We start from the raw sequence: 26835 nt of genomic DNA, 5'->3' as shown, positions 1-26835 counted from the left end.
GTAAAACCCTTATGTTCTTTAAAGGATTTTCAGTCATCACTTTCCCTCTGCATATCTAGGCAGCCATGGAACCCATGGCCACCTACTTTCTGAAATTTCAGCTAAGCTACAACTTCCTCTGAAGACACTTTGTAGTGCACACCACTGGCGGTCATGTCTCCTCTCCTCTATTGTGCCTTGCCTCATGCTTTTTTTTTTTTTTTTTTTTTTGAGACGGAGTCTCGCTCTGTCGCCCAGGCTGGAGTGCAGTGGCGCGATCTCAGCTCACTGCAAGCTCCGCCTCCCGGGTTCACGCCATTCTCCTGCCTCAGCCTCTCTGAGTAGAGTAGCTGGGACTACAGGCACCTGCCACCACGCCCAGCTAATTTTTTGTATGTTTTAGTAGAGACGGGGTTTCACTGTGTTAGCCAGGATGGTCTCGATCTCCTGACCTCATGATCCGCCCACCTCAGCCTCCCAAAGTGCTGGAATTACAGGCGTGAGCCACCGCGCCCGGTCAGCTTCCTTATTCTTTAAGCATCCTTAGTCCTTTCCCATCCCCTGCACGTCAGGTTTTCCCTGTAGTATCCGACGGGTCTCTTTCTCCCCCTTCTGGCTTTTCAAACATGATACATTTTTCCCCAAACTCCTACCTAATTAGGACTTAAGATGGAATAAGGTTTGGGTCACAGTTTCATTCCCCCAGCCTAATGGAGGGAATCTTACAGCCCAAAAGAAGTCAGGAGGAAAAAAATCCTTCATGCCAGAGTAAGTCACAGAAGAAAGGCTGTTAGCATACGCTCAAACTGACAGCTTTGGTTTCACATCTTGACCTCAGTTTCCTCAGAAAGGCAGTAACCAGAGGGTTAAGAAGATAAAATAACACATGCAAAGAAACGTGCTATAGGCCAGGCGCGGTGGCTCACACCTGTAATCCCAGCACTTTGGGAGGCCAAGGTGGGCGGATAACGAGGTCAAGAGATCGAGACCATCCTGGCCAACATGGTGAAACCCCATCTCTGCTAAAAATACAAAAATTAGCTGGGCATGGTGGTGTGCGCCTGTAATCCTAGCTACTCGGGAGGCTGAGGTAGGAGAATCACTTGAACCTGGGAGGCAGAGATTGCAGTGAGCCAAGATCACACCACTGCACTCCAGCCTCACGACAGAGTGACACTCCGTCTCAAAAAAAACAAAACAAAAATGTGCTATAATGTTTGATTCATAGTAAGAACGGTTCACTCATATTAAACTGAAGCTCATTCTGTGAGTTAACATTTATCAAGCATTTTTTATGCATTAACACCATGTGATTTACATGCATCATCACATTTAATCCTCATAGGGACATTGGAAGGTAGACACAATTTTCCTCATTTTTAAATAAGGGAAATTGGGGCTGTATTAGCTACCTTGATCAAGGTCTCCAATATCTTCAAAGGCAGAGCCAGCATTCAAAATCAGATCTACTGAATTCTAGAGTCCATATCATTAAAGCTACATTTGTGGCCAGGCATGGTGGCTCACTCATGCCTATAATCCCAGCATTTTGGGAGGCTGAGGTGGGTGAATCACCTGAGCTCAGGAGTTCAAGACCAGCCTGGGCAACATGGTGAAACCCCATCTCTACTAAAAATACAAAAATTAGCTGAGTGTGGTGGCGTGTGCCTGTAATCACAGCTACTCGGGAGGCTGAGACAGGAGAATCGCTTGAACCTGGGAGGCAGAGGTTGCAGTGAGCTGAGATCACGCCATTGTACTCCAGCCTGGGCAACAGCAGCAAAATTGTTTCAAAAACAAAAGGGAAAATGACTCCTTCACAGAAGCATGGGGAAGATGAAATGGAAAGCTCCTCTCAATGCCTGCAACATACCAAGGACTCAAACAGTTGTAGCTACTATTAATGTCTTCCTCCTTCTCAGATTAGACCTTTCCTCCTGTCTGTTTTTATTTTTTTTAAAGATGGGGGTCTCACTATGTTGCCCAGGCTGGTTTTCAACTCCTGGGCTCAAGCAATCCTCTCTCCTTAGCCTCTTGAGTAGCTGGGACTATAGGTGTGTGTTACTGTACCTGGCCCCATTCTTTATTTTTCAGAGACGGGGTTTTGCCATGTTGCCCAGGCTGGTCTCGAACTCTTGAGCCCAGGTGATCCACTTGCCTCAGCTTCCCAAAGTGCTGGGGTTACAGGCATGAGCCACTGCGCCCAGCCAGCCTGGCACCATTCTTAATATCACAGCTTTGGTTGGGTGTGGTGGCTCATGTCTGCGATCCCAGTACTCCGGGAGGCCGAAGCAGGAGGATGACTTGAACCCAGATGTTTGAGACCAGCGTGGACAACATAGTGAGACCTCATCTCTATTTTTTTTTTTTTTTTTTTTGAGACGGAGTCTTGCTCTGTCGCCCAGGCTGGAGTGCAGTGGTGCAATCTTGGCTCACTGCAAGCTCCACCTCCCGGGTTCACGCCATTCTCCTGCCTCAGCCTCTCTGAGTAGAGTAGCTGGGACTACAGGCGCCTGCCACCACGCCCGGCTCATTTTTTTGTATTTTTAGTAGAGACGGGGTTTCACCGTGGTCTCGATCTCCTGACCTCGTGATCCGCCCGCCTCGGCCTCCCAAAGTGCTGGGATTACAAGCGTGAGCCACCGTGCCCGGCCCTCATCTCTATTTTATATAATAAAATTACAATTATTTTTTTAAAAAATCAGCTTTGGTCTGATATTAGTTTTTCCTTCTTCCTGTTTTCCTTTTCCCCATTAGAGGAAACAGGATGGATGAGGGCAGCAGAGGGCAGCCCCCAGCTCTGGGAGGGGGATAATTTTAGAAGAGAATCCTCTGGCAGAGGTAAGCAGAAGGGAACAGAGCTGTGAAATTCAACCTCATACCCTTATTCAAGGGCAAGGGGGTTGGGGGGCAGGGAGGACATGGAATCCAGTTCAGAGATACTGCTCTGTAATTCTCAAACATATCACACCTCTGAAAAGCCTTCCTATCCTGAAAATGGGTATTTATCTTACTCCCACTATTTCCATAATTTCTTCGCCTGTCCTAGATTTTGTATCCCTCCCTTGAGGTTATCCCATGGTTGTTCTTCGTGCAGTACAACCAACCAGTTTCAGTCCATTTTTCATGCCCTTTTGTCTCCAGTGTTCTGTACCAAATTCTGCTCTATCTGCCGAGGTGCTTCAGCTCACCTCAATCCCCTTCTGCTCTTCCTAGACAGCCATTCCCTTCTCTGTATGACTCAACAATGTTTCCAGCTCCCACAGCTGTTTCCTACCAAACAAAAAAGTTTTGTTTCTGGCTGGGCGTGGTAGCTCATACCTATAATCCTAGCACTTTGGGAGGCCAAAGCAGGCTGATCACTTGAGGCCAGGAGTTAGAGACCAGCCTGGCCAACATGGTGAAACCCCGTATTTAAAAAAAAAGTTTTGTTTCCTACCAAAACTTCTGTAGAAAGTTCCTACAGAACGTTCCATCTCTTGCCAAATTCCATGGCCCATCTGCACCTGCACTTACCTCTCAGGCATATCCTTTAGATACAATGCACCCCCAAAATATCCCAACTTACACAAATCCATTGCTTTGATCTCTTCTATGCTGCACTAGAATTCTCTTACAATCTATGCCCACTCTAGAAGACCTTAAATGCAACCAGGTAAGAAATGGAATTTTACTATCTTCACTCTCCCATCCTTCTATTCCAGCCCAATCTGTTATGGCAGCCTACATCTCACAGTCTAAATAACCAAGAACCAGCACTGTTTGCTAATGACTTCCATTTCATCTGTGAGAAATCCCAGGACTATGCAAACCGAGATGGGCCCACACCTGCATATATTCACAGGATCATGGCAGCAAAATAAGGGGTTTTCAGGTCTGGGTATGCCTTGTGAGGTGGTGAGGAATGCTGCAGTGTAAGGGGCTAAGGAAACGAAATCTATGGGCTTCAGAGGACTGAGTATCTACAGAAACAGATATTGAGCACATATCAGTAATAAATATGAGCATTTATTTGGCACCCAATGGCAATACAAAATCCTGGCAGTGGGAGTGGAAAGGTTCTCTCTCTCAAATACTTCCATACTATGTCGACCCAAAGGCAGGACTTGGCAGCAAGGCTTCAAACCACCCAGCTCACAGAACAAATATTTATTGAGCACCTTGACTACTACAGGCCTAGCATTTTGCTAGGGACCATGGGAGATGTGAAGGAAGTTATCTCACACATGATATGTCTTCAAGGAGCTAAAAATGCCAGCAGATAAAAGCAAAACACATGGAAAAACAAAGTACAAATAATAATCTGTGTATATTGTCAAAAGGAACATTTTATCAAAAGGTAGGATTGTAGCTAAGGTTGGCTTGCCTTCTTCCCTCTTTTATTCAACAAACATTTACTGAAGACCCACTATCTGTCAAGCACTTGGTACATGATGGTGAATAAAACAAACAAGGTTTCTGCCCTCATTTACAGCCTGGTAGGGGAGACAGAAATGAACAAGTAGAAGTAGCATACATATAAACTGCAATAAATGCAATGAGGGGAAAAGACAAGATGTGGTGATAGACACAGAAGTAGACTGCTCAGGGACTGAAGGGCCCAGGAATGGTCAAGACTTGAGGAATAAGGACACCACCTGAGTCAAGAGTGGTGGGGGTGGAGAGCTGAGAAGGCCCAGGAAGAGGGCAGGAAAGAGCACAAAATTAGAAGCTGAGAGGAGACCACTCAGGCTGGAGCATAGCAAGAAATTACCATTTAATGAGGTTCAAGGAGAAGGCAAGAACCAGTTCTCATAAACCAAGGTGAGGAGTTTAAATTTTAAATGAGGTATAATAGAAAGCAGAAGGGTTCTAAGCAGGGGGGTGATCAGATTTATATTTAAACAACCAAAACCTGGCCAGGCGTGGTGGCTCATGCCTGTAGTCCCAGCTATTTGAGAGGCTAAGGCGGGAGGATGGCTTGAGGCCAGGAGTTCGAGACCAGTCTGAGAAACATAGTGAGAACTCGCCTTAAAAAACAAAAAACACCAAACAACCAAAAAAAAAATTAAAAACCAAAACTACTCTGTTATGTGGAGAACGGACTGGAGGAAGAAAGAATGGAAGTTTTTTTTTTTTTTTTAAAAAAGGTCTTGGCTGGGCACAGTGGCTCACGCCTATAATCCCAACACTTTGGGAGGCTGAGGTGGGTGGATCATGAGGTCAGGAGATCAAGGCTATCCTGGCTAACATGGTGAAACCCTGTCTCTACTAAAAATACAAAAAAATTAGCCGGGCGTGGTGGCGGGCGCCTGTAGCCTCAGCTACTCGGGAGGCTAAGGCAGGAGAATGGTGTGAACCTGGGAGGTGGAGGTTGCAGTGAGCCACGATAGCGCCACTGCACTCCAGCCTGGGCAACAGAGCGAGACTCTGTCTCAAAAAACAGACAGAAAAAGTCTTTAAGACAGAAAAAGTCTTAAAGAACAGGGAAGTTTCAGGTAAGTAGGGATAAAGGTTTCTAGGTTGAAAAAAATAACATGTATGGCACTGAAATAAAGGCCACATAATATCAAAGGAGAGTTTAATACTGAAGCAGAAAGCAGGAACAAAGAACTACATTACATCTTTGAGTGTTTATATGATCCAATAAAGCAGGATTCTAGACAGATTTGGTGGCAGCAGCCAACAGGATGAAATGAAGGTAAAGAGGGGAGAGATATGAAGCAGGGAGATAGCTAGGAAGCTTTTCTAGAAATCTAGATATGAAGTGCAGGTTGACTGAATGAAAGTGGGAATAGTAAGGGAGATGGACATTTCTCAGGAAGAAAAAAGATACAGAGGTGGCTACAGAGTCTAGGGAAAGACACCATTCTTCCTGGCCTTCTCTGATGCTCCCCACGAGGCTCATTTCAGTAACAAAGCTCAGAGAAACAACCAACAAAGATCTTTGAGACTTCCATGGGCAAAGATCAATAAGGTACAAATGGAAGGCAATGTTGGCTGACAGGCTGCAGTGCCTTGAGCCCAAACGAGCCAAGGGTGTCCTTCCACTGGGTGGCCCTGCAGTACTGAAGGGAACGCACAGGCCGCTTCCTGACACTGCAGCAAGGTGTGTCTCTAGTCATGTTTGCCTCTTCAGAGCCAAAAGATAATGTCTACATTAAATTTGGACACCTTCCAAACTCTCACTCTAGGACAAAAAGGGCAGGGGATATGAATGAAATAAAAGATAGGAGATGATCTCTCAGACATCTTAACTAATGTAATAAAAGCAATTACTAAAGTGCCATCTACAAAAGCTGGAACTGAACACAAATATGGGGAACTCATGTGTCCTCTCCCTATAACCACACTGTGTTTACAACTTCACTTGTCAGGCTCTTCAACTGCAGCTGAAACATTCCTGGCAATAGGTCCGACCAAGGCTGGCTCTACGGGCAGAGGGCTTCACAGAAGAGGAGCTGGCCTGGAGTCCCACACTCAAAGACAGAGATGATGGGTACAGGAAACAAGTCTGGGAGATTCCCACATCCCTGAGGGGGCAGAACAGAAACCGTGCATCCTGAAGATCAAAGGCTTTATCACACCTCCTGTGGTCCAGTGGCTTCCACTTGGCGTGGATGATGGCGAGGTGACATCATGTGGGAGGGTGTCCTGGGAACAGGTAGAGGTGGCGGCACAGAGTGCTGCAGTATTCAGACATCTCCTTGCACCGGTGGAACTCTGTGCCAGGAGCATAACCTTCCCGATCCTTGATAAGTGCGTTCACCTGGAGGGGCAGAACCAATAGGCCCAAGTCTGAGAATCTCGGGCTTCAGGAGAGCAGCACAACGGGAAGGAGAGACGGACTATGAAAGAGCATTCAAGGGAGGAGGAAAGTAGAGCACCGTGGAGATGCACAGGGGTCACAGAGCCCACCGGCTCACCTTAACCAGCATGTCGGCCACATGCATATCACAAGCCCGCTCAGAGAACACTTGAGCAAGAGCCTCGATGTACCAGGAACCTCGTTTGGTGTTCCGCATGGCGGCAGTCCCTGCAACCAAAAGGGCATTCATCACAGTGTGAATGCCATCACACAGCTGGACTTCCCAAACTAGACCCGGCCATGGCACCTGCACCCTCCCCAGAGAACCCAGCATGAAGAATCTAAGTCTAGGAGGGTACACTCTTGGATTATTGGCATACTTTGGAGATACCGCAGGTCTGTTTCCAGACCAGCTTAAGAAAGTGAATATGGCAATAAAGCAAGTCATACAAATTTTCAGGTCTCTCAGTGTGTATGGAAGTTATGGTTACTATCCTACAGTCTATTAAGTGTGCAACAACATTATGTCTAAAAAATGCATATGCTGTAATTAAAACATACTTTATTGCTGAAAAATGCTAACAGAGGCATGCCAATGGAAAAATGGTGCTGATAGATGCTCAGAGGATTGCCACAAACCTTCAGTTTGTAAAAAGCAGCTGAGCATCCCAAATCCAAAAATCTGAAATGCTTCAAAATCTGAAACTTTCCAAGTGCCAACATGATGCTCAAAGAAGGTGCTCACTGGAGCGTTTTAAATTTAGAATATTTGGATATGGGACACTCAACTAGTAAGTATAACGCAAATATTCCAAAATCCAAAAAAAACAAAAAAATCCAGAATCTGAAACACTTCTGGTCTCAACACTTCAGATAAGGGATACTCAACCTGTACCTGCAAAGCACAATAAAGCAAAGTGCAATAAAATGAGGCATGACTCAACTCTTTTGGAACTCAAAAGTACCTCTGAGGCAGGCATAGCCGCATATCATGTCTGAGCGTGTGGGCAGTCTCATCTTCGGCAACTTTTCTTTACCGGCATCACTCTCCTCGCACCCAGGGGATCCTGCGTGGTTCTTTCCATCTTGTTGGTCAACCCCACGATCAGTCTCATCTGTAACAAAGGCAGACAGAATGGACAATGATGTTACTTCTTCCTGTCTCTCTTGGGCCTGTCACAGACAAGCCCACATTCCCTAAAACCTTGAAGGGGAAGAGCCATTTCCAGCTGTTGCCTCCAACCTATGGCTGATAAACTTAAAAAAAAAAAAAAAAAAATTATTACTCTCCCAGCATGCATCTGTTACTCAGGGGATGCCTCATACACACCAGGCACCACGCTCAAGCACATGCACATCTATGTGGTTGGAGCAGTTCCCATTCTGTATAAGACAGGGAAAATGCCAAATCAAATACTCCTTGTAAATGGAACTGAAAATCATCTAAGTCCACAACTCACTTGTTCAATTAACAGTATGCCTGGGAGTCACAGTGCTTTTTATTGCAATACATAATAAAATGTTGATATATTTAATTACATAAACAAGAAAAAACAAGGTAATAAATAACAAATACGGTTACCATATCTATGCTACATAAAAATCACAACCTCAAACTATGTATCAAAAAAATAATAAAACTAAGTATGATCAGTTGTTTCCAAGGTGGTTTTGCTATCTTTGAAGCACTATTTTTCATAAGATAAATTAGAGCAAGCATCCAAGATTTCAGAAAAAAATTTTTTAATTTATTTTTTAAGATAACTTTTTAAATCTTTTTTTTTTTTTAATAGAGATGGGCTCTGGCTACGTTGACCAGGCTTGTCTTGAACTCCCGGCCTCAAGTGATCCTTCTGCCTCGGCCTCCCAAAGTGTTGGGATTATAGGCATGAGTCACCGCACCTGGCCTTATGAAAATTTTAAGAGGAAAAACTTAAAATGGGGAGAATTTGACTATTTTCTCCAAGAAAATTTAAAAAGATCATCCTTATTCAGTTTTAGCAGTAATTTCTCAACATACCCTGAGCAGATCCTTGCTCTTGATACAAGCCTTATGTATCCCAAGACAGACTCTTATTTTTGATGATGGTGTTTTATTTCGGGTGTGGGCAGGGGTGCTGTCAGTAGGAAAGACAGATAGGGAGGACTCTCAGGTCAACACATCAAAAGTAACAGTATGCTCTTTTATAGTACTTCCCGATCCATGCAACATCAAGGGAGCCTAGGAAAGAAGGGAAGCTTCAAGAATTGTGGGGGAAAGGACCAAAGCACAGATTTAATAAAAATGTGTCAAGCAACTGCCATGTGTTGGGCACTGTCTTACTTTAAGGCCTAGGGATAGAGTGAAGAGAAAATTCCTGCCATCATGGAGCTTACACTCCAGTTTAGACGCTGACTGGGGCAGGGGGGTGGAGCTTTTTCTAGACATTAATTATATTAACCAAATACAGCAGGAAGACAGGTGAACTCAAATTTTCAATGAACAATTGGCTACTGGTCATTCCTTGAAGGATTTAATTTCAGAAAAGTTAGAGAGACAGAGCAAAAGATCCAGATTACTCCGGAAAAGAGCAATTACTCCTTATCCAGATCCAATAGTGTATGAAATCCCTAGATATAGGAGGAGAAAATCACAATTTAACTGTCATTTTGTTAGTAAAGACGCCTAAAGGAAACAGGCCAAGCTAAAGAGAAAGGAGAATTCCTCTCTCACCTTTACATCACAAATCCATCAATCGATAAATGCCACTGGTTCTTTTGTCACAATATCCTCATATTTGTTTTTTACATAATACCTACAGTTTTTCAGGCAGATTAATTTTCATCCATTCATTCAACATTTATAAGTGCTACCATGTGTCAGGCAGTGCCCTGAGCCTGGGGATAGCAGGGAATGAAAAGTAAAGTTCCTGACCCATAACCTCTTTCTTTAGTGCAGCCCCCTCCATGGCAACCTTGCTGGAAAAACAATTCATCACATTATTTTTTACTTAAGCTCCCAACTGTTCCTTACTTTTACCTGCTGACGTCCAAAATCTCAGTTATGACTAAAGGTTTGTAATGAGGTGAACCCACTTCATTGTGACCAGCCACATCTCACATACTCATACAGATGCTGTTTTAAAATCAGATCCGAGTATTTGTTTGGGAGGAGGGGAGACACAACATGCCCTCTGAATCTCAGTGTGCTTATCATATTGTATTGTTTCTTTCCTATGACAGACTCTAGATAGTACTCTATAACTATGTAAATCAAATTACTCCGGGTACAAATTAAGCCTTATCTCATCCACAAAATCTCTTTAAACTACCCTCACTTAAAATGATCTACTCTTACTGCATACTCCTTCCTAAGTACAGTTTGTACCTTGCTAATTTCACCTTTGCTTACATGAGGCCTGTGAACTAGTCTTAAGCTACTTCATTTATATTTACTTTATTTTCCTGAGTAACTGGTCTGCTCCTTAGAGAGGCCACATTTCCTTCTGCTTTTGTGGTAGTAACTGCCGTAGTCTGAGTCATGTTGCAGGACCTCAGCAGACTATATTCTGCGGTAATATTAGATCAGGATGACAATAATATTAGCTATTTTACATTTGGCTACATGAGAGATTAAAAAAGTAATTATTTGAATGTTTAGACAGTGACCTTTAAAGCAAACTATAAGCCCTTTACGGCACTGATCGTGTTTTAAGAGTTACAGCTGGCATATTTTGTGGATGTGCTGTGAGCCAGGTACTGAGCTATGTAAGCCGTTAAATGCATGATCTCATTTAACCATCACAAGCACCTTATGAAGTAGGTACAAGGACTATTTTCATTTTATGTTGAGGAAACTGAGATGGACGGATGCCGTTTAACTTCTTTAACTTCACGTTACTAGTAAATGGTGAAGTCAGAATTTGACTCCAAAGTTAGGGCTCTTAATTACTATTATTTTCCTCCAGGATGAGAAGCATGCCTATGTGTCTTTTAATCCTTGTCCTGCAGTCCTGGCTCTTAAAGGAGTACAACAGAGTGCATGAGGGAAAGAGGGGCAGCAGCAGCTCAATGAAAAGGAAGAGTCAAAGGCCGTCACAGATTCAGTTCTGCTATCCTGCATGACCCACGAATGTGAAGAAGAAAGGAGGCAAGCGTGGAAGTGTCTGTAAACGGGGAAGTATATGGAACAAGTGAAAAGGAGAAAGAGTGAAAGAAAGGAGATAAAATAAGAAGGACAGGAAAAAGACAGATCAAAAATCCATAACTGGAATGAGTAACCAAAAAAAGGGCACCAGAGTTAATGAAGTACAGAAAAGAGTAAGAGTTCTCAGAAAGGAAGGCAAAGACACTGATAAAAGAGACCTGAGAACAGGAGATGGTGGTGCACAGAGAGCTGACCAGCCTGAGAGCCATGGGCTGCCCAAGTCCCAGCACACCCCATGCATTGGGAGACACTTACAGAGCAAGAGAGGCGGTGGCAGCAGTGAACAGAAGGAGGTGCCCAAGGGATCCAATAGCACCTGAGAGGAGCAAACAGGAAAGTGAGAGCTGGTGGGAGGCCGCCCAGGAGCCACCACCCAGGTGCTGGTCTGCCAGGGCACTCACCTCCACGGCAGGCCTGGATGAAGAACATTTTCGGTTTGTTCTGTAGGCTTGGGCAGTTGGCATTGTCAAAGAGCTGAAAAACCTCTTGTAGCTGCCAGAAAGAAAGAAGGAAGAAGGGAGGTTAAGCACTCGGCGGGGCGTCCTAAGTCCTACACATGCAACAGTAGCCATCACTCGACAGACAGCAGGCAGGAGGTAAAGCAGCCTGCTTTCAACAGTTGGCTTCCACCAGCGTATCCGCACCTGGAGCAGTTTCCCATCCACACCATAGATGGCGCCCTCCACACCATGCGAGAGGAGTGCCACGATGCAGGAGTCCGTGACTCGGTGTGCAGGTAACTGTGCAAAATTCTGGAGTTTCTCTTGCATTTCCTAAAAGAAAGGAATGTTTAGTGTTGTGCACTAAAGTCAGCACCAATATAAGCATCAAAGTTTGGCTTCTTTTTGAAACCCTAAGCTTTTAGAAGATAAAATGCTTTCTGTATATTCCTGTGGTCAATGATAAAAGAAGAGACCTTTTGAGAGACTAAAGCAAGCTATGGACTCACCAGAAAAATGCATATGAGTTCAGACACAATATTCTGAATACAGATTCAGACTCACTGAGATAGGCAAAGAGCTAGGCAAAGAGCTCCTGGATTAAAGCAAGTTACTAAAGAAGCTAATCATGAGCTGGTCAACTCTAATTCCCTGTTCATAACCAGATCCTTCATTAGAGCAAGTGCCCTTGTATATAAATGGCACAAGGGTGACTCAAAGTGTAGCTATGAATAAGTAACATGCACATTCAGCTACAAGAAAATAAACTGTTCTGTGACAGCATCATGATAGTAGAGAACAGCAATACTTGTATGTTGTCTTCTAAGATTCTAAGTATCCAAGAGATAGTGACGATGTCTGTATAAAATGCTTTGTTTCAGAAAGAGCGCACTATGAAGGAGGATTCTGTACAGGGCAGTAATTACATACACAGGCCCTGGGTTCAGATCAATCTAGGTTTGAACCTTGGCTTCATGAGCTGGAACAATTTACTCAGACCCTTGAGACCCCAATTTTCACTTTATAAAAAAAAAATTATGAGGGTATTTTCTCTAAGTTTGTGAAGATAAAAATGAGATATTATGACAAAGGACTTGGCCTGGGCAACCCAGCAAGACTCCATCTTTAAAAAAAAAAAAATTAGCCAGGCATGGTGGCACATGCTTATAGTCCCAGCTACTCTAAAGGCTACGGTGGAGGGATCGCTTGAGCCTAGGAAGTTGAGGCTGCAGTGAGCTGTGACTGCACCACTGCACTGTAGCCTGGGTGACAGAGAAAGACCCTGTCTCAAAAAAAACAAAACAAAAAAAAAACCGATCACTGTGTCTGGGACACATTGCAAAAAATGTGCCGTTATTACAATGTGCATGTCTAATAAAGAGTATTTTTCTCAAAGAAATCTATTACTGGTCAATGTTGTAGTGCGACTTAAGAACTCTGTTCCTGTTCATCTTTTTTTTTTGAAGACAGGATCTCGCTATGTTGCCCAGGCTTGAGTGCAGTGGCTATTCACAGGTGCAAGATCATTACTGATCAGCACAGGAGTTTTCACCTGCTCCATTTCTGACCTGGGCTGGTACACACCTCCTTAGGCAACCTGGTGGTCCCCCACTCCCAGGAGGTTACCATATTGATGATGAACTTAGTTTGGACACCTGATCAGCATAGCACACTACAGCCTGGAACTCCTGGGCTCAAGGAATCTTCTTGCCTCAGCCTCTAGAGTAGCTGGGACCATAGGCATGTGCCACCATGCCTGGAGAATCTTGTTTATCTTGCACTAAGTTGCGATACATGAAGAGCACTACCTTAAGCATTTGGTCCATCCATCAGAAAGTTATACTGTGTACCTAAAGAGCACAATAATCGGGCACATGTTTAAACCTATGCCTCCCTCTATAATTCATGATGTCTGGGTCTTCTGAGCTGGGCAGAGAGAAAAGTTCATTTTATTATAAACTTGAATAAAATGTAATGAAAATAAGTAAGTTATCTGGGTGGAAGAGTTAAAACACACATATATTCAATCACACACACTGCCAAAACAAAAAGCACACTTCTATAATATAACATATTGCAGTAGTTCTCAAAGTGTGGCCCCTAAAGCAGCAACAGCAGCATCACCCAGGAACTTGGAAGAAACGTGAAATCTTGGGCTCCAGCAAAATATGTTTTAACAAGCCCTCCAGGAGACTCTGATATGTTAAAGTTTGAGAGCTACTAATTTATCTGTTCGGAATACTTCTGTTTGTAGATAATTGAGATGCAACTACATAAAATATTTGAAAGTCTGCAATATAACTAGAAATAAAGAGATTGGTGTTGTTGAAAAGTATGTGTATTTTCTAAGTAGAAGCCAACCATAATAATAGAAATCTTAAGGTAATGACAGATAATCAAAAAATTCTTTCAAGAATATATAATTTCAAGAGAATACGTAACTGTGAATGTTCCTCTGGAGCTGACGCTAATAGAATTTAACATTTAATAGTTAAAGAAGTTAATTTTGCTCAAAGAAGAAAACAAAGGCCGGGCGCGGTGGCTCACCTGAGGTCAGGAGTTCGAGACCAAACTGACCAATGTGATGAAACCCTGTCTCTACTAAAAATACAACAATTAGCCGGGCGTGGTGGCATGCGCCTGTAATCCCAGCTACTCAGGAGGCTGAGACAGGAGAATTATCTGAACCCGGGAGGCAGAGGTTGCAATGAGCCCAGATCGCACCACTGAACTCTAGCCTGGGCAACAAAAGTGAAACTCCATCTCAAAATAAAAAAAAAGAAAACAAAAATTATATACCTGGGCACCGAATCACGAGCATTTTGAATTTAGTGAGATTAGGTCAGTAAATAGAAAACAATGTCCAAAAAAAGAATACAAGCACTTTGTAACCAAACTTAGTAAGACTAAACCATTCAATAAATGGGGATTAGACATTTGGAGGAATTTTTCCACAAGTAGCATAGCTTAAAATAGGATCTGCAGATTTATTTTCGATAAAATTACAGTACTTCTATAAATAGCAGGGTTCTTAACTCCTAAGTGTATTTTTGGCTAGGGGTTGGGGGACATGTGAAGGGAGTAACTTGTGAAACCTCTGAAATTACATGCTAAATTATATGGGCAGCTGCATTTTCCAGGGATAACCCATAGCTTGTCCCTACATTTTCAAAGCAGTTTGTGACCCAAATGCAAGCTAAAAAAACAATACCACATGGTAAAAGGAAATTTCCACTTTGAAGAGTACGTTTCCTAACATAGGGTAAATCAAAATTCTAGAACTAGTAACCTCATGAAGTAGCTGCAATAAAAACTTAAAGAGAAAAGTGAAAACATCTGGGCAGTGAGAATACCCATGTTCACTGCAGCACTATCAGGGTAAGAGGAGTCTCTAAGACTAATTATACTATTTCCTGTTTTTAAATGGAATTCCTCTCTTAAGTAAGAAAGATTTGATAGGAAAAGAGGATCTTTTTTTTTTTGTTCTGTTTCTTTGCTTGCCAAATAGCTATATGATAAACGAGTTGAGTCTCTAGGGAGATCCCACCAGGAAGAGTATTCTGTGCAGATGCCCAGTGCACCAAATTATGACACCCATTGCAACTACCTGGTTTATAACACACACATTTCTTGTCCACATACTGTTCTCCCTGCCTAGGGTGGCTTCACCACTCCTCTCTGCTTCAGTAACTTCTATCCTTCAAGGCCAGCTTAAGTTCTGCCTCCTCCATTTATCCTTCTGATCATATCTACCTAGGCACTTGCTCTTCTTAGCTCTGACAGAAGATTTTTTCTCTAATCTTGTTTAGTCCTTAGGAATATAAGAGGACACACTGCCTTTTATGCTCATGTCAAAACTCTCTCATCTGATCTTTAAAAAAATCTGTGGCAGCTCACACAGTCCCCCATCATACAGTGCTCGAAGTTCAACTCTACTGAAATTCCAGTTACAGAGCAATTCAACCAAAGAATTAGAATCCAATAGGTCACTGAATATGCATCAGGCTTAGCATAAATGGAAATGTTATTTATGAAGTGAGCTCATAAACTCACCATATCTGACGGTCTCTGAGAAAACAGCAGTATATAGCTAACTTAGTGACTCAGTATTGTATCTTTAACTATTAGACATGTAAGATCCTTTATCAGCTGCAAACAACTTGAAAAACCATGACATAATAGATTTCTAGTAAAAGAAATGGCTGGACCAAAACCTCTAAGAAAACACACACAGTGCACATTTTGTTAAGTGACCTTCTGTAGGAATTATGGCTGGTATCCTACCCTTTGTCCCTTTATGCCCAGCAGACTTCTCAGGAAAGCATATAAACTACCTGAATACTTGATGACTGAAGCAGCTGTTCCTGCCGTGGCTTTGAAGCAAGGGTGGATTTCACTACATTGCATATGCTACAATGGGGAAGCTGGCAAAAATAGCATGTAAAGGACAACACCCAGGTACCTGTGGAGGAAACTGGCCTTGCCAAAAATATAGTAAATACATAATTACTCTCACACAAGGAGGGCAGCTGAGAAAGAGAAATGAAGACTACAGACAATGCTGAATGGAAAACAAAGACCCTCTATCCCCACAGATCAAAGTGAATCTCCTAGAAATTTTAATTTCACCACTGACAACCTCAAAGCAAGTTTAAGAAAGTTCTATTATTCTGGAATCAAAATAGTGAATATGAATCTACAAATAGGCCATTATTGATTGCAAAATAGAAACCCTAAAGGTCACAAAGTCAGTTGTGCAGTACAGTAACTGAGGTTAATGACGAACAGCCCATAATGAAAATGTTTACAATTTCTAGCAATCTGGTCCACAAACAATCTACCCTATGATATGACTTGTGATTACATAACTGTTAGGAATATTTTCCCAGCCAGGTGCCATAGCTCATGCCTATAATCCCAGCACTTTGGGAGGCCGAGGGGGACGGATCACCTGAGGTGAGGAGTTTGAGACCAGTCTGGCCAACATGGCAAAACCCCGTCTCTACTAAAAATACGACAATCAGCCAGGTATGGTGGTGCGCGCCTGCAGTTCCAGCTACTCAGGAAGCCGAGGCAGGAGAATCACTTGAACCTGGGAGGCAGAGGTTGCAGTGAGCCAAGATCGCGCTATTGCACTCCAGCCTGGGTGACAGAGCTAAATTCTGTCTTAAAAAAAAAAAAAAAGTGAGAACCCAACCGCGGACTATTATTACTTTATGAAACCACACCTGAGATGTCAACACTAAAATGGCTGGCTGGCCCTAATTCTTTCTTACTAGATTGCAAGGTGAGAGGCAGAACAGAGTGAGTAAAAATGTAAGTAGAGTAAACCAACTTTTAAGACATATGCCAGCAGGCACAGGAGCAAAAGATGTCTCTGGTCCCAAAGTGTTGTTCAGTCCTCTAATTTACATGTCAATTTTTCCCGCCTCAGGTACCTGTGCAGTCTGGTCACATAGAACATGGACGTCATAGCCCAAAAGCTTGAAGAGGGTGACTAGAGTATTGTGGTCCACATCCCCTCCAGAGCGAAATTCCAGTTCTTTCTCTCCAGTGAAGTGCACATTGCTCAACACCAGTGCTAGGCCACGAGGCCGAGACTGCAACCTATACGCCTGTGGAGGAGAGGCCAGTTAGACCATGAGCGTCTTCATAACAGATGATTCCTCGGCTAGATTAGACATTTCAAGAAAACAAAGACATCGTATTTTTCTTCTTAACCCCCAGCAGGTAAAAATAGACAAATGCTCACAGAAGGCATTTAGCCAGTAATAACTTTCTGACTAATAAGGCAGAAAGGAAATGTACATGCAAACTAAGTTCTGGTTCCCAGGAAGGGTGTCTAATTTCCCATCTCTCTTCCTCTTGTCATTATGCAAAAACTCACCAGCTGGAAGTGTGTTTGATAAAATTCAGGAGTGCAAGGCTTCACCTGAAGGCAGACAGGACCATCTTTATTGTCTAGGGAGTGTTCCACAGTATCTATGGTATAGACAGAAAACCAAAAAACTAGTATATAACTTAACCATCAATCTTAATATGTCCTTGTAACTTCAGACATCTCTTGCAACTGGGTTGTGATAAATATTGGTCTCACTCACTCCCCAAACCTGTAAGCTTCATGAGGGCAGAGACTCTTAGTTTTAGCTCACTAAAGGATTCTCTGCACATAGCCTACATGTAGCAGATGCTCAACTGGCTGAATGACTGAATGGGCTAGCTGAAGCCTTGTTCCAATCACTAGGCTGCTCCATCAGCAGGCTGGTGGCCCCAAATGTAGTCTTTTCTCATTCAGCTTTTTAGAGGCCAATTGAGCACGAACTTCCTGCCCATACATGCTACTCAAAGGGCCAATTATCATAAAAACTGTTATCTGGGGTGGAAGGGAAATGGATCAACTATTAATAACACCCTGCCTGGGCTGGGCGCCGTGAGTCACGCCTGTAATTCCAACACTTTGGGAGGCCGAGGCAGGCAGATCACGAGGTCAGGAGATGGTGAAACCCCATCTCTCACTAAAAATACAAAAAATTAGCTGGGCATGGTGGCACGCACCTGTAATCCCAGCTACTCAGGAGGCTGAGGCAGGAGAATCACTTGAACCCAGGAGGCAGAGTTTGCAGTGAGCCGAGATCGCACCATTGCACTCCAGCCTGGGCGACAGAGCAAGACTCCGTCACAAGAAGAAAAAAAAACAAACCACAAATTCCTGCCTAAACTGTCTTACTAGTCCTTAACAAATGCACTGACAACTGTTCCCAATATAAACTATGTCTCAGCTGGGCATGGTGGCTGACGCCTATAATCCCAGCACTTTGGGAGGCCAAGACGGGAGGATCACTTGAGGCCAGAAGTTTGACACCAGCCTGGGTAACAAAGTGAGACTCCTTCTCTACAAAAAATTTAAAAATGAGCTAGGTGTGGTGGCATGCACCTGTAATCCCAGGTACTTGGGAGGCGGAGGCAGGAGGAGCCCTTCAACCCAGGAGTTCGAGGCTGCAGTGAGCTATGATGGTGTCACTGCATTCCAGCCTGGGTGACAAAACAAGACCCTATTTCTAAAAGAAAAAAAAAAAAAAAAAGGCTCATGTTAGGGCAAAGCCACATACCAGACAAGAAAGGAGAAGTCAATCTGGGACACCCCCCTCCTTGTTTTTTTTGTTTGTTTGTTTGTTTTTGAGACTGAGTCTCACTCTGTCGCCAAGGCTGGAGTGCTGTGGCACCGCGTTGGCTCACTGCAACCTCCGTCTCCTGGGTTCAAGCAATTCTCCTGCCTCAGCCTCCCAAGTAGCTGGGATTACAGGCACCCACCACCACGCCCAGCTAGTTTTTATATTTTTAGTAGAGACAGGGTTTCACCATGTTGGCCAGGCTGGTGTCAAACTCCTGACCTCAGGTGATCCACCCGCCTCGGCCCCACAAAGTGCTGGGATTATAGGCGTAAGCCACGGCGCCCGGCCTGGGACCCCTTTTAGTCCATCAATTCTCACCTGTCGACAGGCGGAGCTTCTTGTGAAGGGGACAGGACTCACACACCGGAAAAGGGAGACTCAAGTCGTAGTCACAGCTCAACTGTAAGAAATCAAAACTCATGATGACAGACCTTAGGGAAGTGGTCTGGTCCAAATACAGCAAAATCTAGTCTCCCTCCCTCTGATTTACAAATTCTTTTCCAGTCAAACTAACCCTTCCCAACACTCCATATTACTAAAGCTTCATACCGGTGGGAGTACATGCTGAAGCCCAGAAAGGGTGGTGAGCAACACATCCTCCAGGTGGCCTTGCTTGGTCTCCCTCAGTGCTTCACAGAAGGCATCAAAAGCTTGGGGACCCCTCTTAGGCAGCAGGTTGAGGAGTTCCACATTCTGGCTGAAACTGCCCACTTTGGCCTAAAACACAAGAATAAAACATGAAATCATATTTACTTCTCTAGCTATAATTCTGTTTCTCCACATGAGCTTCCTAGTAGTGTCCTCATCCATCTCAAGAATTCTTTTTACAGGAAAAGTATATGTTTGGGTGAAGTCCTTCCTGTTATTCTTGAGTTATATATCATTTCTCTCAAATGCTCTAAGGTAGAAGGGCATTTCCATTTCTTTAGAAAGGTACGACATCCAGCTGAGTACGGTGGCTCACACCTGTAATCCCAGCACTTTGGGAGGCTGAGGCAGGTGGATCATGAGGTCAGGAGATCGACACCATCCTGGCTAACACAGTGAAACCCCGTCTCTACTAAAAATACAAAAAATTAGCCAGGTGGTGGCACCTGCCTGTAGTCCCAGCTACTTGGGAGGCTGAGGTAGGAGAATTGCTTGAACCTGGGAGGCAGAGGCTGCAGTGAACCAAGATTGCACCATTGCACTCCAGCCTGGGAGAGACTGACTCTGTCTCAAAAAAAAAAAAAAAAGGAAGAAAGATACGACATCCTTTCCATATTTTGTCATGCTCTGTTCCCACCCCTATGATCAATTTATCTTCTCTCTTTTGCCTCCAGATACCTGGATGAGCTCCCTCATTTCCAAGGTGATGATGTCCTTTTCCAGAAGATGTTCTAACAATTCACTCAACAACAGCTGTTTGGCTAGCACCACTCGGTTCTTTTTTAGAGTTTCCTGATGGTGAGGATGCATGCCACACACTCCCAACATCCTACGGATAAAAGGTAGAGGGAAAGGCTGTCAAGTCACAATTTGGCACAGAAGTGTGGAGTGGAAGAGGCATGAATAGGAAGAACAAAAAGAATAACACTTATAATAACTAAGATTATGCATATTTCTTGAATCTGGTTAAATCAAAGATATACTAAGCAGGAACACATTGATCATAAGAAAATAATGTCTAATTCCTTATGGTTTATGTTCAGTTGAGATCATCTGAGATGAATGGTCTGACTAGGGGAGGGAAATATCTATCTTAAGCAAAATAGTACCCCCAAGCACACATATTTATGAGACGGAATACTTCTCTGATAGACCAATTTTAATGAAGAGAATTATTTCAGAAAACATCTCACATTATCTAAGCTGGTGAAAGTGATGTAAGTTGGATGAGGGCTAAAATAACACTATGGCAAAAACTCAAGCCAATGGTTTTAACAGAAAATAAATGAGGCAGACACTAACTCTCTTTCTCTAGTGATATAAACATATAATTACATGTTTTTTTAAACTTTAAGTTCCAGTGACAAAATGGCTCTAGAAATTATCAGAATCCTGTTAAGATGTGGATAAGCAGAAAGTATGACAGAAAGTCACAGTGGATAGGTATTATCTATTTACTTTAAAAGAGTCTCACTATGCCACCCAGGCTGGAGTGCAGTGGCTATTCACAGGTATGATCCCATTACAGAGCAGCACAGGAGTTTTGACTTGCTTCATTTTTGACCCGGGCTGGTTCACCCTTCCTTAGGCAACCTGGTGGACCCTGGCTCCCAGGACGTCACCACACTAATGCTGAACTTAGTGTGGACACGTGACTGGCATAGCACACTATAGCCCAGAACTCCTGGACTCAAGCGATCCACCTGCCTCAGCCTCCCAAATAGTTGGGACTATAGGTATGTGATGTCACCTCCAGCTAATTTTGCTACAGGCTTGCAAAGAGATCAGCTTCTGCTTATAAACTAAAATAATCCTATTGCCAATATATGTCATCTGCATGCCTAGTTTACATAAATCCAGAGTTCTCTAGCCTGCCCAGTCACATTTTCCAAATATGTTAACAACAGGAAGGGTGGCACCTGATAGCAGTAAAGATATAATAACTTCCGTTTATAACTTAAAAACCTACTCTAAAATGCATCCTGATTTCTAAGGTGTTAAAACATGAGGGGAGGCCGGGCACGGTGGCTCATGCCTGTAATCCCTGCACTTTGGGAGGCTAAGGTGGGCAGATCACCTGAGGTCAGGAGTTCGAGCCCAGCCTGGCCAACATGGTGAAACCCTGTCTCTACTAAAAATACAAAAAATTAGCCGAGTGTGGTGCTGCATGCCTGCAGTCCTAGCTACTTTGGAGGCTGAGGCAGGAGAATTGCTTGAACCTGGGAGATGGAGGTTGCAGTGAGCTGAGATCATTCCACTGCACTCCAGCCTGGGTGACAGAGCAGACTCCGTCTAAAAAAAAAAAAAAAAAAAAAAAAAAAGTAGGGAAAAAATGTGTATCTTAGAATCAGTGAAATACCACACATCTATGGAATGGATGCACTTGGCTTGGAGATGTTATTGGGTGAGAGATTTATAGTTACAAGAGGGAAGAGCAGGGTCCTGGAGGAACTGGGAGACCTAAGATAGCAGGTGGGATCCTAAAACAGACGAAGTGGGTTGGAAGCAGCCAACGAATCTGAGGCTTGGAAAAGTGAGTCTGCAACTCCATTTTTCCTTCTTTTTACTGTAATATTTCCATTACCCCAGACTTTCAGTAAAAACCGGCTACAAGAGCTATACAAATAAAAAAACCTATTTAAGAATGAATCACTTTCGAATACATCAAAGCAGTAATAACGATCACATATATAACACTACAGCTGGGATACCAACCAGTGGTGCAGCAGATTTCTTCCATTAGTTTACCAGCAGTATTCGCTCCTTAAATCGTTCTTTTCCTCTGGTTTCCTTGACAGCATTCTTTAGGAGTCTTCTCTCTGCCTATCCAGTTCCTGTTTTCTTTAGAGGGCCTCTGGCCTGCCCTTAATACTGATATTCCATTAGGGACGCCCCTTCGAAGAGCCTTTCCCTAGGCAATCTCACCCATACCTGCAACTTACTGACTTCTAGTTCTTAACTCACTCGAGTTCCAGACTTGAATTTTCAATCAACTCTTTAGTTTTAATCTGAAGCATCACCCACTCTGCACACCCGCTCCTTCCTCTACTCCGTAGTATGAGAGTCTTAAACGTAAACATTATAAAAGCTTCCAATCATTTAGAATTTCAGGACACAACTGGAAGGGGAGGAGGGGCGAAGGGCACCACGGAGTTCCTACGTCTTAATTCTGTGTCCTTCTGCAGGTTCCCTTTGCGAAGACCTTAATCTTCAGTCTCGAGCAGGAGGCATTACAATGTTCTCCTGGGTGATGCCTGCCATGAAATGGAATGACCGGGGCAGAGGCATGGACACTTGGAGCCACAGGAACCCACTTGTTCTGCCAAAAGTACTCAATTTCCAAACCATGTATTGACTTCTTTGAAAATCTGGTCATTCTATACAAAGCCATGCAAATCATGATACAGTCGATACAAATCAAATGCACATCAGGCAGAGCACCGAGGTCTGCAGAAGGTCTCGTCGATTTTTAAGGGGACAGAGTATGGTCTTTTTATAGTCTCCCTCATAAGGGAGCCAGAGGAAAGGATGAAGAATCTTCAAGAGAAGCCAAGAGCAGGCAGGACTGCAAAGAGCTCCCCTTTAGAACCCTCGTGGGTTGAACAAAGGGAGGCTGGGGCAGTCTTTTCCCACGAGAGACAAGGCCAAGAGGTCCGCCCGCGGGCCCCTGCGCGGAGTCAGGCTCGGAGCGGCTCGGGGCGGGCCTCCCACCCTCGGATGCAAGCGCGGACACGGCTGCTTTCCGGGGCTCCGAGGCGAGGGGGATGCAGGGCGGCAAGCCTGGGGGCCACGCTCCCCTTCCCTGGGCTCCCCTAACGAGCCCTAAGACCGTTCCCTACTTACCTGCGTCCCCTGTCAGCGGCCATCAGCTCCTTGTGCTGGAAGGTGGACCAAGACCCCGCGCTCGGCGCCGCCATTTCCCGCTTTTCCCGGGCTCTGCGCTGCGAACCGCCCACAGCCCAAACAAACCGGGGGCCGTCGCTTCCCCCACATCCCTCCCCCCAGACGGGGACGCACACTGCGCCTGCGCCAGCGCCCTGCCGCGCCCACACACCAGGCCACCCCGTCCCCGGCCCGGTGCGTGCGCAGGCGCAGAGCTCTAGCGGCGGCCGCGCGGTCCAATGGGCTGAAGTCGGGTGCTCGGCGGATAGACAAAAGGAGGGGAAGGAGCGGGGCGGGGCAAAGGGCGGGGAAAGAGCGAGGGCGGGCGGGTGTGCTCCTTTCGGCCTGGGAATCCGATTGGTTATCGATTCCCGCGGAATCACCCCGGTGCCTCTCGCGCCCCCTGGCCGGCCTATGGCGATAACTTCACGGAGACGGGCGTGGCTGGAGTTTTGCTTTATTGAAGTTGAACGGTCGGGGCCAGGCTGCGAAGGAGACTGAGAGCGCGACAAGGCCCTGGACAGATGCCCGCGCGGGGAAGGAAGGCTGGCTTAGGAGGGGGCGTCAGCTATGGTTTAGCAGCTTCCAGCGGCCGAAACCTACATCACAGCCGCAGCACACAATTCCAGGAAACCTGGTGCTCAATATTGGGATCTCAGGAATCAGGACCGGCGGCTGGGGTGAAAGCCTAGCGGTCAGAGCGCAGGAGTGAGGCAGAAGCTGTTAGAGACTCTTCGCAAGTGGCCCCGGGGCTACATATGGATGATTCAAGAGGGAGTCTCCTCGCCAGAAAGCTCACGGTTCACTCCTTCTGGCCTTCATACCAACCCACTGTTAAAACTGGAAGTCCCTCCACCTGGGGCCACTGACTCCACTGTTTTCAGATAGGATGGGGACCCTGCACTGGAGACTGCTCTCTAGCCCCTGGGCAGGAGAGGCACAGACGCTGCTACGCACGCGGAGCAGGGATCGCCAGAGCTTTGACTGACTTTGCTCGTCCAGGAGGCTGGGGACATGGTGCCCATGCTTAGCCCACCCCCTCTGTAGACACAATTGGTCGCCCATTCTGTTTATAGGAAGTCTTCCATCCTGCACCAGCAGCTGTCCCTAGACAGGGATTGGGAGACATGCAAGTGGCTTGGCTTCCTATTACCTTGTGTTGAAAACACAATAGGCTTTGGAATCAGGAGTTCATTCCAGTTATTTTAATGTTATTTACTAGCAGTGTGCCCTCGTGCACGTTATCAAACTCCTCTGACTCTTGAAATCCTCATTTTTCAATAATAACTCACAAAGCTGGCAAGCCTAAGGGATCTAACAGCTTGAACAGCACCTGGAACAGAAGCAATAGCTGCCACTCAGAGGTTACTTCTTCCTTCTCCACCTTCTCTGGATCACCTCCCTACCTCATCCTCAATCTAACGCTGGGAATATTGCATATGGGGTAGGTCACCAAATGTTGCCAGAAGACTCAAATTATGCCACCCATATCTCAGCTGGGAAGGGCTTACCGTGGCCTGACTCTCCTCAGGGTCCAAGTCCCCATTTATGATGTCCAGGCAGAAACACTGTTTGTGACACATAGTAGGCACTGGAAAATGTTAGTCAAATGAACGAGGTCTGGTGTGGAGAGAAGAGAAATCTTGGGAGAGTCATTTAAGGGGGTGCCCAGTTGTCTTCATAAAAAACACTATCATCATCAGGGTGACCAAAGCAGACATCATAGGCAGGGGGTGGAGTCAGAGGCTCTAATCTGGGGAGTGCCCCCAAGCTCTGCAGATCAGGAGCAGTGGACACAGCCCGTGGTCCCCGAAGCCGAAGGTTGATTGGAGCTCTTCCAGGGCTTCCTTCCTGGGCCATAGACCCCTCTGAGGCCATTCGCCTCTGTTCCAGTTCGGCTCTCCTGGACCCCTCTGGATGGCTAGGTTGTTCCTCCTCAGGTGCTGGGGGTATCACAACAGTGCTGTATGGGGGTGGTTGGTCCAACTCTTGGGGGCAGCACTGGGATTGTAGTCCCACCACGGCCTCTTCATAGACTGGCACTTCAAAGGCTTCATTGTCCCTGAGGGAAGAGAAATAAGGCCATTGGTGGCTTCCATGAAAGAAGCCCTTTTTCCCTTTTTTTGTCTGCTATGGGCAAAAGATCCTCTGTTGGCCTCTGACCCCTCCTCCCGCTGATGCCAATGACAGGAAACCAGAGACTCTATGCCTCAGAGACTACAGGGAGAGAGGGAGGATGGGCCCAAGGTGTATTCCTCTTATGATGCCCACCCTTAACTCACCGTGCATTGCCTGAGGGCCCTGGGCTCTCAGTCTGCATTGATTGGAGCTGGGACCGAAGCCCCCATTCCAGAAACCGGACCAGGAGATAGGTAAACAAGAAGAAGCCACCCAATGTGAGAAAGAAATAAGCAACAGGGGTGATGTCCGTCTTTATGCCCAGCAAAGCCAGCCCCAGTAGGAAGGAGGCGCAGCACAGGAGGAGAAGCGGCTTCTCCAGTCTCCCCAGTAAGTGCATTGGCACCATGGCCCCTCCCCAGGCTCCTGCAAAAAGACACACAGCTATTGTGTCTACACTAGCAATTGGTGTCATGGCTGTGTCAGATACCAAAGTAACCATATGATATTTCTTTGTTTGGTTTCTAGGTTCTTCAATCTCAAATCAAATAATCTGTAGAGTCCCCTCCAGCTCCGAAATTCTCTCTATGTCTTGGAGTGTGTGGAATAGCCAGGAAACCAGCCCAGGAGCTTTGACTCCCAGCCATTCTGTAAGTTGACTGTGTCATGGCTCTGCCTTCTTTCCTTTCTCCTTCCCTGTAGTCTCCCTTCCAGCTCTGTCCCTTACCACCATCCAGGATCCGGTCCTGGGCACACCCTGCCTGGGGCTTCAGTGCACACTGGCATCTCTGGAATTCAGGTGATGGGGCAGGCCCTGCCCTTCCTCTGTTATTGCTCCTACTGGATCTCCAACCCCCACCTCCCCAGCCAGAGGCCCTCAATCCAGCCCTGTTAGAGAAGAGAGGAGGGAGCCCCACTTACCCTGTCTGACTCTGTCTTTTCCTTTCTTCCGGTGTCAGCCCATGCTCCAGGTGGAGGGAGAAAGTGCACACAGGCCCACCAAAGCCACAGGGACACAACTGCTTGAGAAACAATTGTACAGGCAAAGGCCCAGCACAATGGCCGGAGGCCCTGATAACTCCTGTCCTCTTCTAGACCCCACATCTGCCAGGGCCCTCCTCTACACTCTGCTGATCCTAACTCGTTAAACTCGGTTTGCAAGTTTCCTGCCAGGAGTTAGCCCAGTGGCTGGGAGGTGGTGAGCAGGGGAATCCTTTTCTTTCCTTGTAACAGCAACAATCCGAGGCAGCCCATACCCCAAAAACAGCCTGTCAGAAGTTGCCAGCGCTCTGTGTAGCAAGGAATTGCAGATTCCCTCCTCACACCTCCGTCCCAATCCCATGACCCTCCCGATCCTCGCACCCACACCTGTCTCAGGAGTTCGTTGCTCACCTGTCTCCACAGACTGCAGAAAGTAGACGGGGTGGGGGGTGGGGGGAAGGGCCTGAGCGGGTAGGTGGAGCCCACTGGCCCCACCCTCTTTTTCTGTCCCAATCCCTCTGTTCTGGCCCAGTCAGTCTCCGCCCCTTTTCTCCCTAAGGCTGACTTCCAACTGCTGAACCTTGATTTGTTCTGGTTTTTACTCTCTCCACCCACCCAATACTGTACCCTAATGAGAGTGCA

General features: G+C 45.5%; 2 protein-coding genes across 6 annotated transcripts; both read right to left on the bottom strand.

Annotated features, from left to right (window-relative positions):
• Positions 1-3967: 3967 nt before the first annotated feature.
• On the bottom strand, positions 3968-23334 carry CASP2 (caspase 2). 4 transcript variants are annotated; one of them, XM_055284319.2, is made up of 12 exons: positions 23056-23249; positions 19891-20041; positions 19114-19281; positions 18883-18964; positions 17280-17374; positions 16831-17007; positions 11597-11725; positions 11354-11444; positions 11208-11268; positions 8787-8883; positions 7732-7881; positions 6885-6994 (listed from the first exon to the last, which is right to left on the bottom strand). In XM_055284319.2, exons 1-11 carry the CDS (start codon positions 23127-23129, stop codon positions 7780-7782), a joined length of 1227 nt encoding a protein of 408 aa, XP_055140294.1. In that variant the 5' UTR covers positions 23130-23249; the 3' UTR covers positions 6885-6994; positions 7732-7779. The 4 variants fall into 4 exon arrangements, with proteins under 4 accessions (XP_055140292.1, XP_055140294.1, XP_055140296.1 ...); XM_055284317.2 differs by lacking the exons at positions 8787-8883; positions 11208-11268 and adding an exon at positions 3968-6727 and having other exon boundaries at positions 23056-23334; XM_055284321.2 differs by lacking the exons at positions 6885-6994; positions 8787-8883.
• Positions 23335-23534: 200 nt separating this feature from the next.
• On the bottom strand, positions 23535-26330 carry TMEM139 (transmembrane protein 139). 2 transcript variants are annotated; one of them, XR_008658619.2, is made up of 4 exons: positions 26134-26330; positions 25377-25638; positions 24606-25156; positions 24285-24427 (listed from the first exon to the last, which is right to left on the bottom strand). XR_008658619.2 is itself a non-coding variant. In XM_055284333.2 (3 exons), exons 2-3 carry the CDS (start codon positions 25619-25621, stop codon positions 24751-24753), a joined length of 651 nt encoding a protein of 216 aa, XP_055140308.1. In that variant the 5' UTR covers positions 25622-25638; positions 26134-26330; the 3' UTR covers positions 23535-24750. The 2 variants fall into 2 exon arrangements, 1 of the variants encoding a protein (XP_055140308.1); XM_055284333.2 differs by having other exon boundaries at positions 23535-25156.
• Between the last annotated feature and the right edge of the window lie 505 nt (positions 26331-26835).

This window comes from Symphalangus syndactylus, chromosome 6 (assembly GCF_028878055.3).
Source record: "Symphalangus syndactylus isolate Jambi chromosome 6, NHGRI_mSymSyn1-v2.1_pri, whole genome shotgun sequence".
Classification (NCBI taxonomy): domain Eukaryota; kingdom Metazoa; phylum Chordata; class Mammalia; order Primates; family Hylobatidae; genus Symphalangus; species Symphalangus syndactylus.
The sequence above is the reverse complement of the archived record's forward strand: the minus strand, read 5'-3'. Positions and strand labels throughout refer to the sequence as shown.

Bases quoted from the DNA above. Each gene is read 5' to 3' on its own strand.
- CASP2 (XM_055284317.2), bottom strand. From the start codon at position 23,129: ATGGCGGCGCCGAGCGCGGGGTCTTGGTCCACCTTCCAGCACAAGGAG. The intron at 19,282-19,890 runs GTATCTGGAGGC...CTTGTGTTTTAG, and splicing joins AAATGAGGGAGCTCATCCAG to GCCAAAGTGGGCAGTTTCAG. The intron at 11,726-16,830 runs GTACCTGAGGCG...CCTTTCTTTTAG, and splicing joins TATGTGACCAGACTGCACAG to GAAATGCAAGAGAAACTCCA.
- TMEM139 (XM_055284333.2), bottom strand. From the start codon at position 25,621: ATGGTGCCAATGCACTTACTGGGGAGACTGGAGAAGCCGCTTCTCCTC. The intron at 25,157-25,376 runs GTGAGTTAAGGG...CTCTTCCCTCAG, and splicing joins GGGCCCTCAGGCAATGCACG to GGACAATGAAGCCTTTGAAG.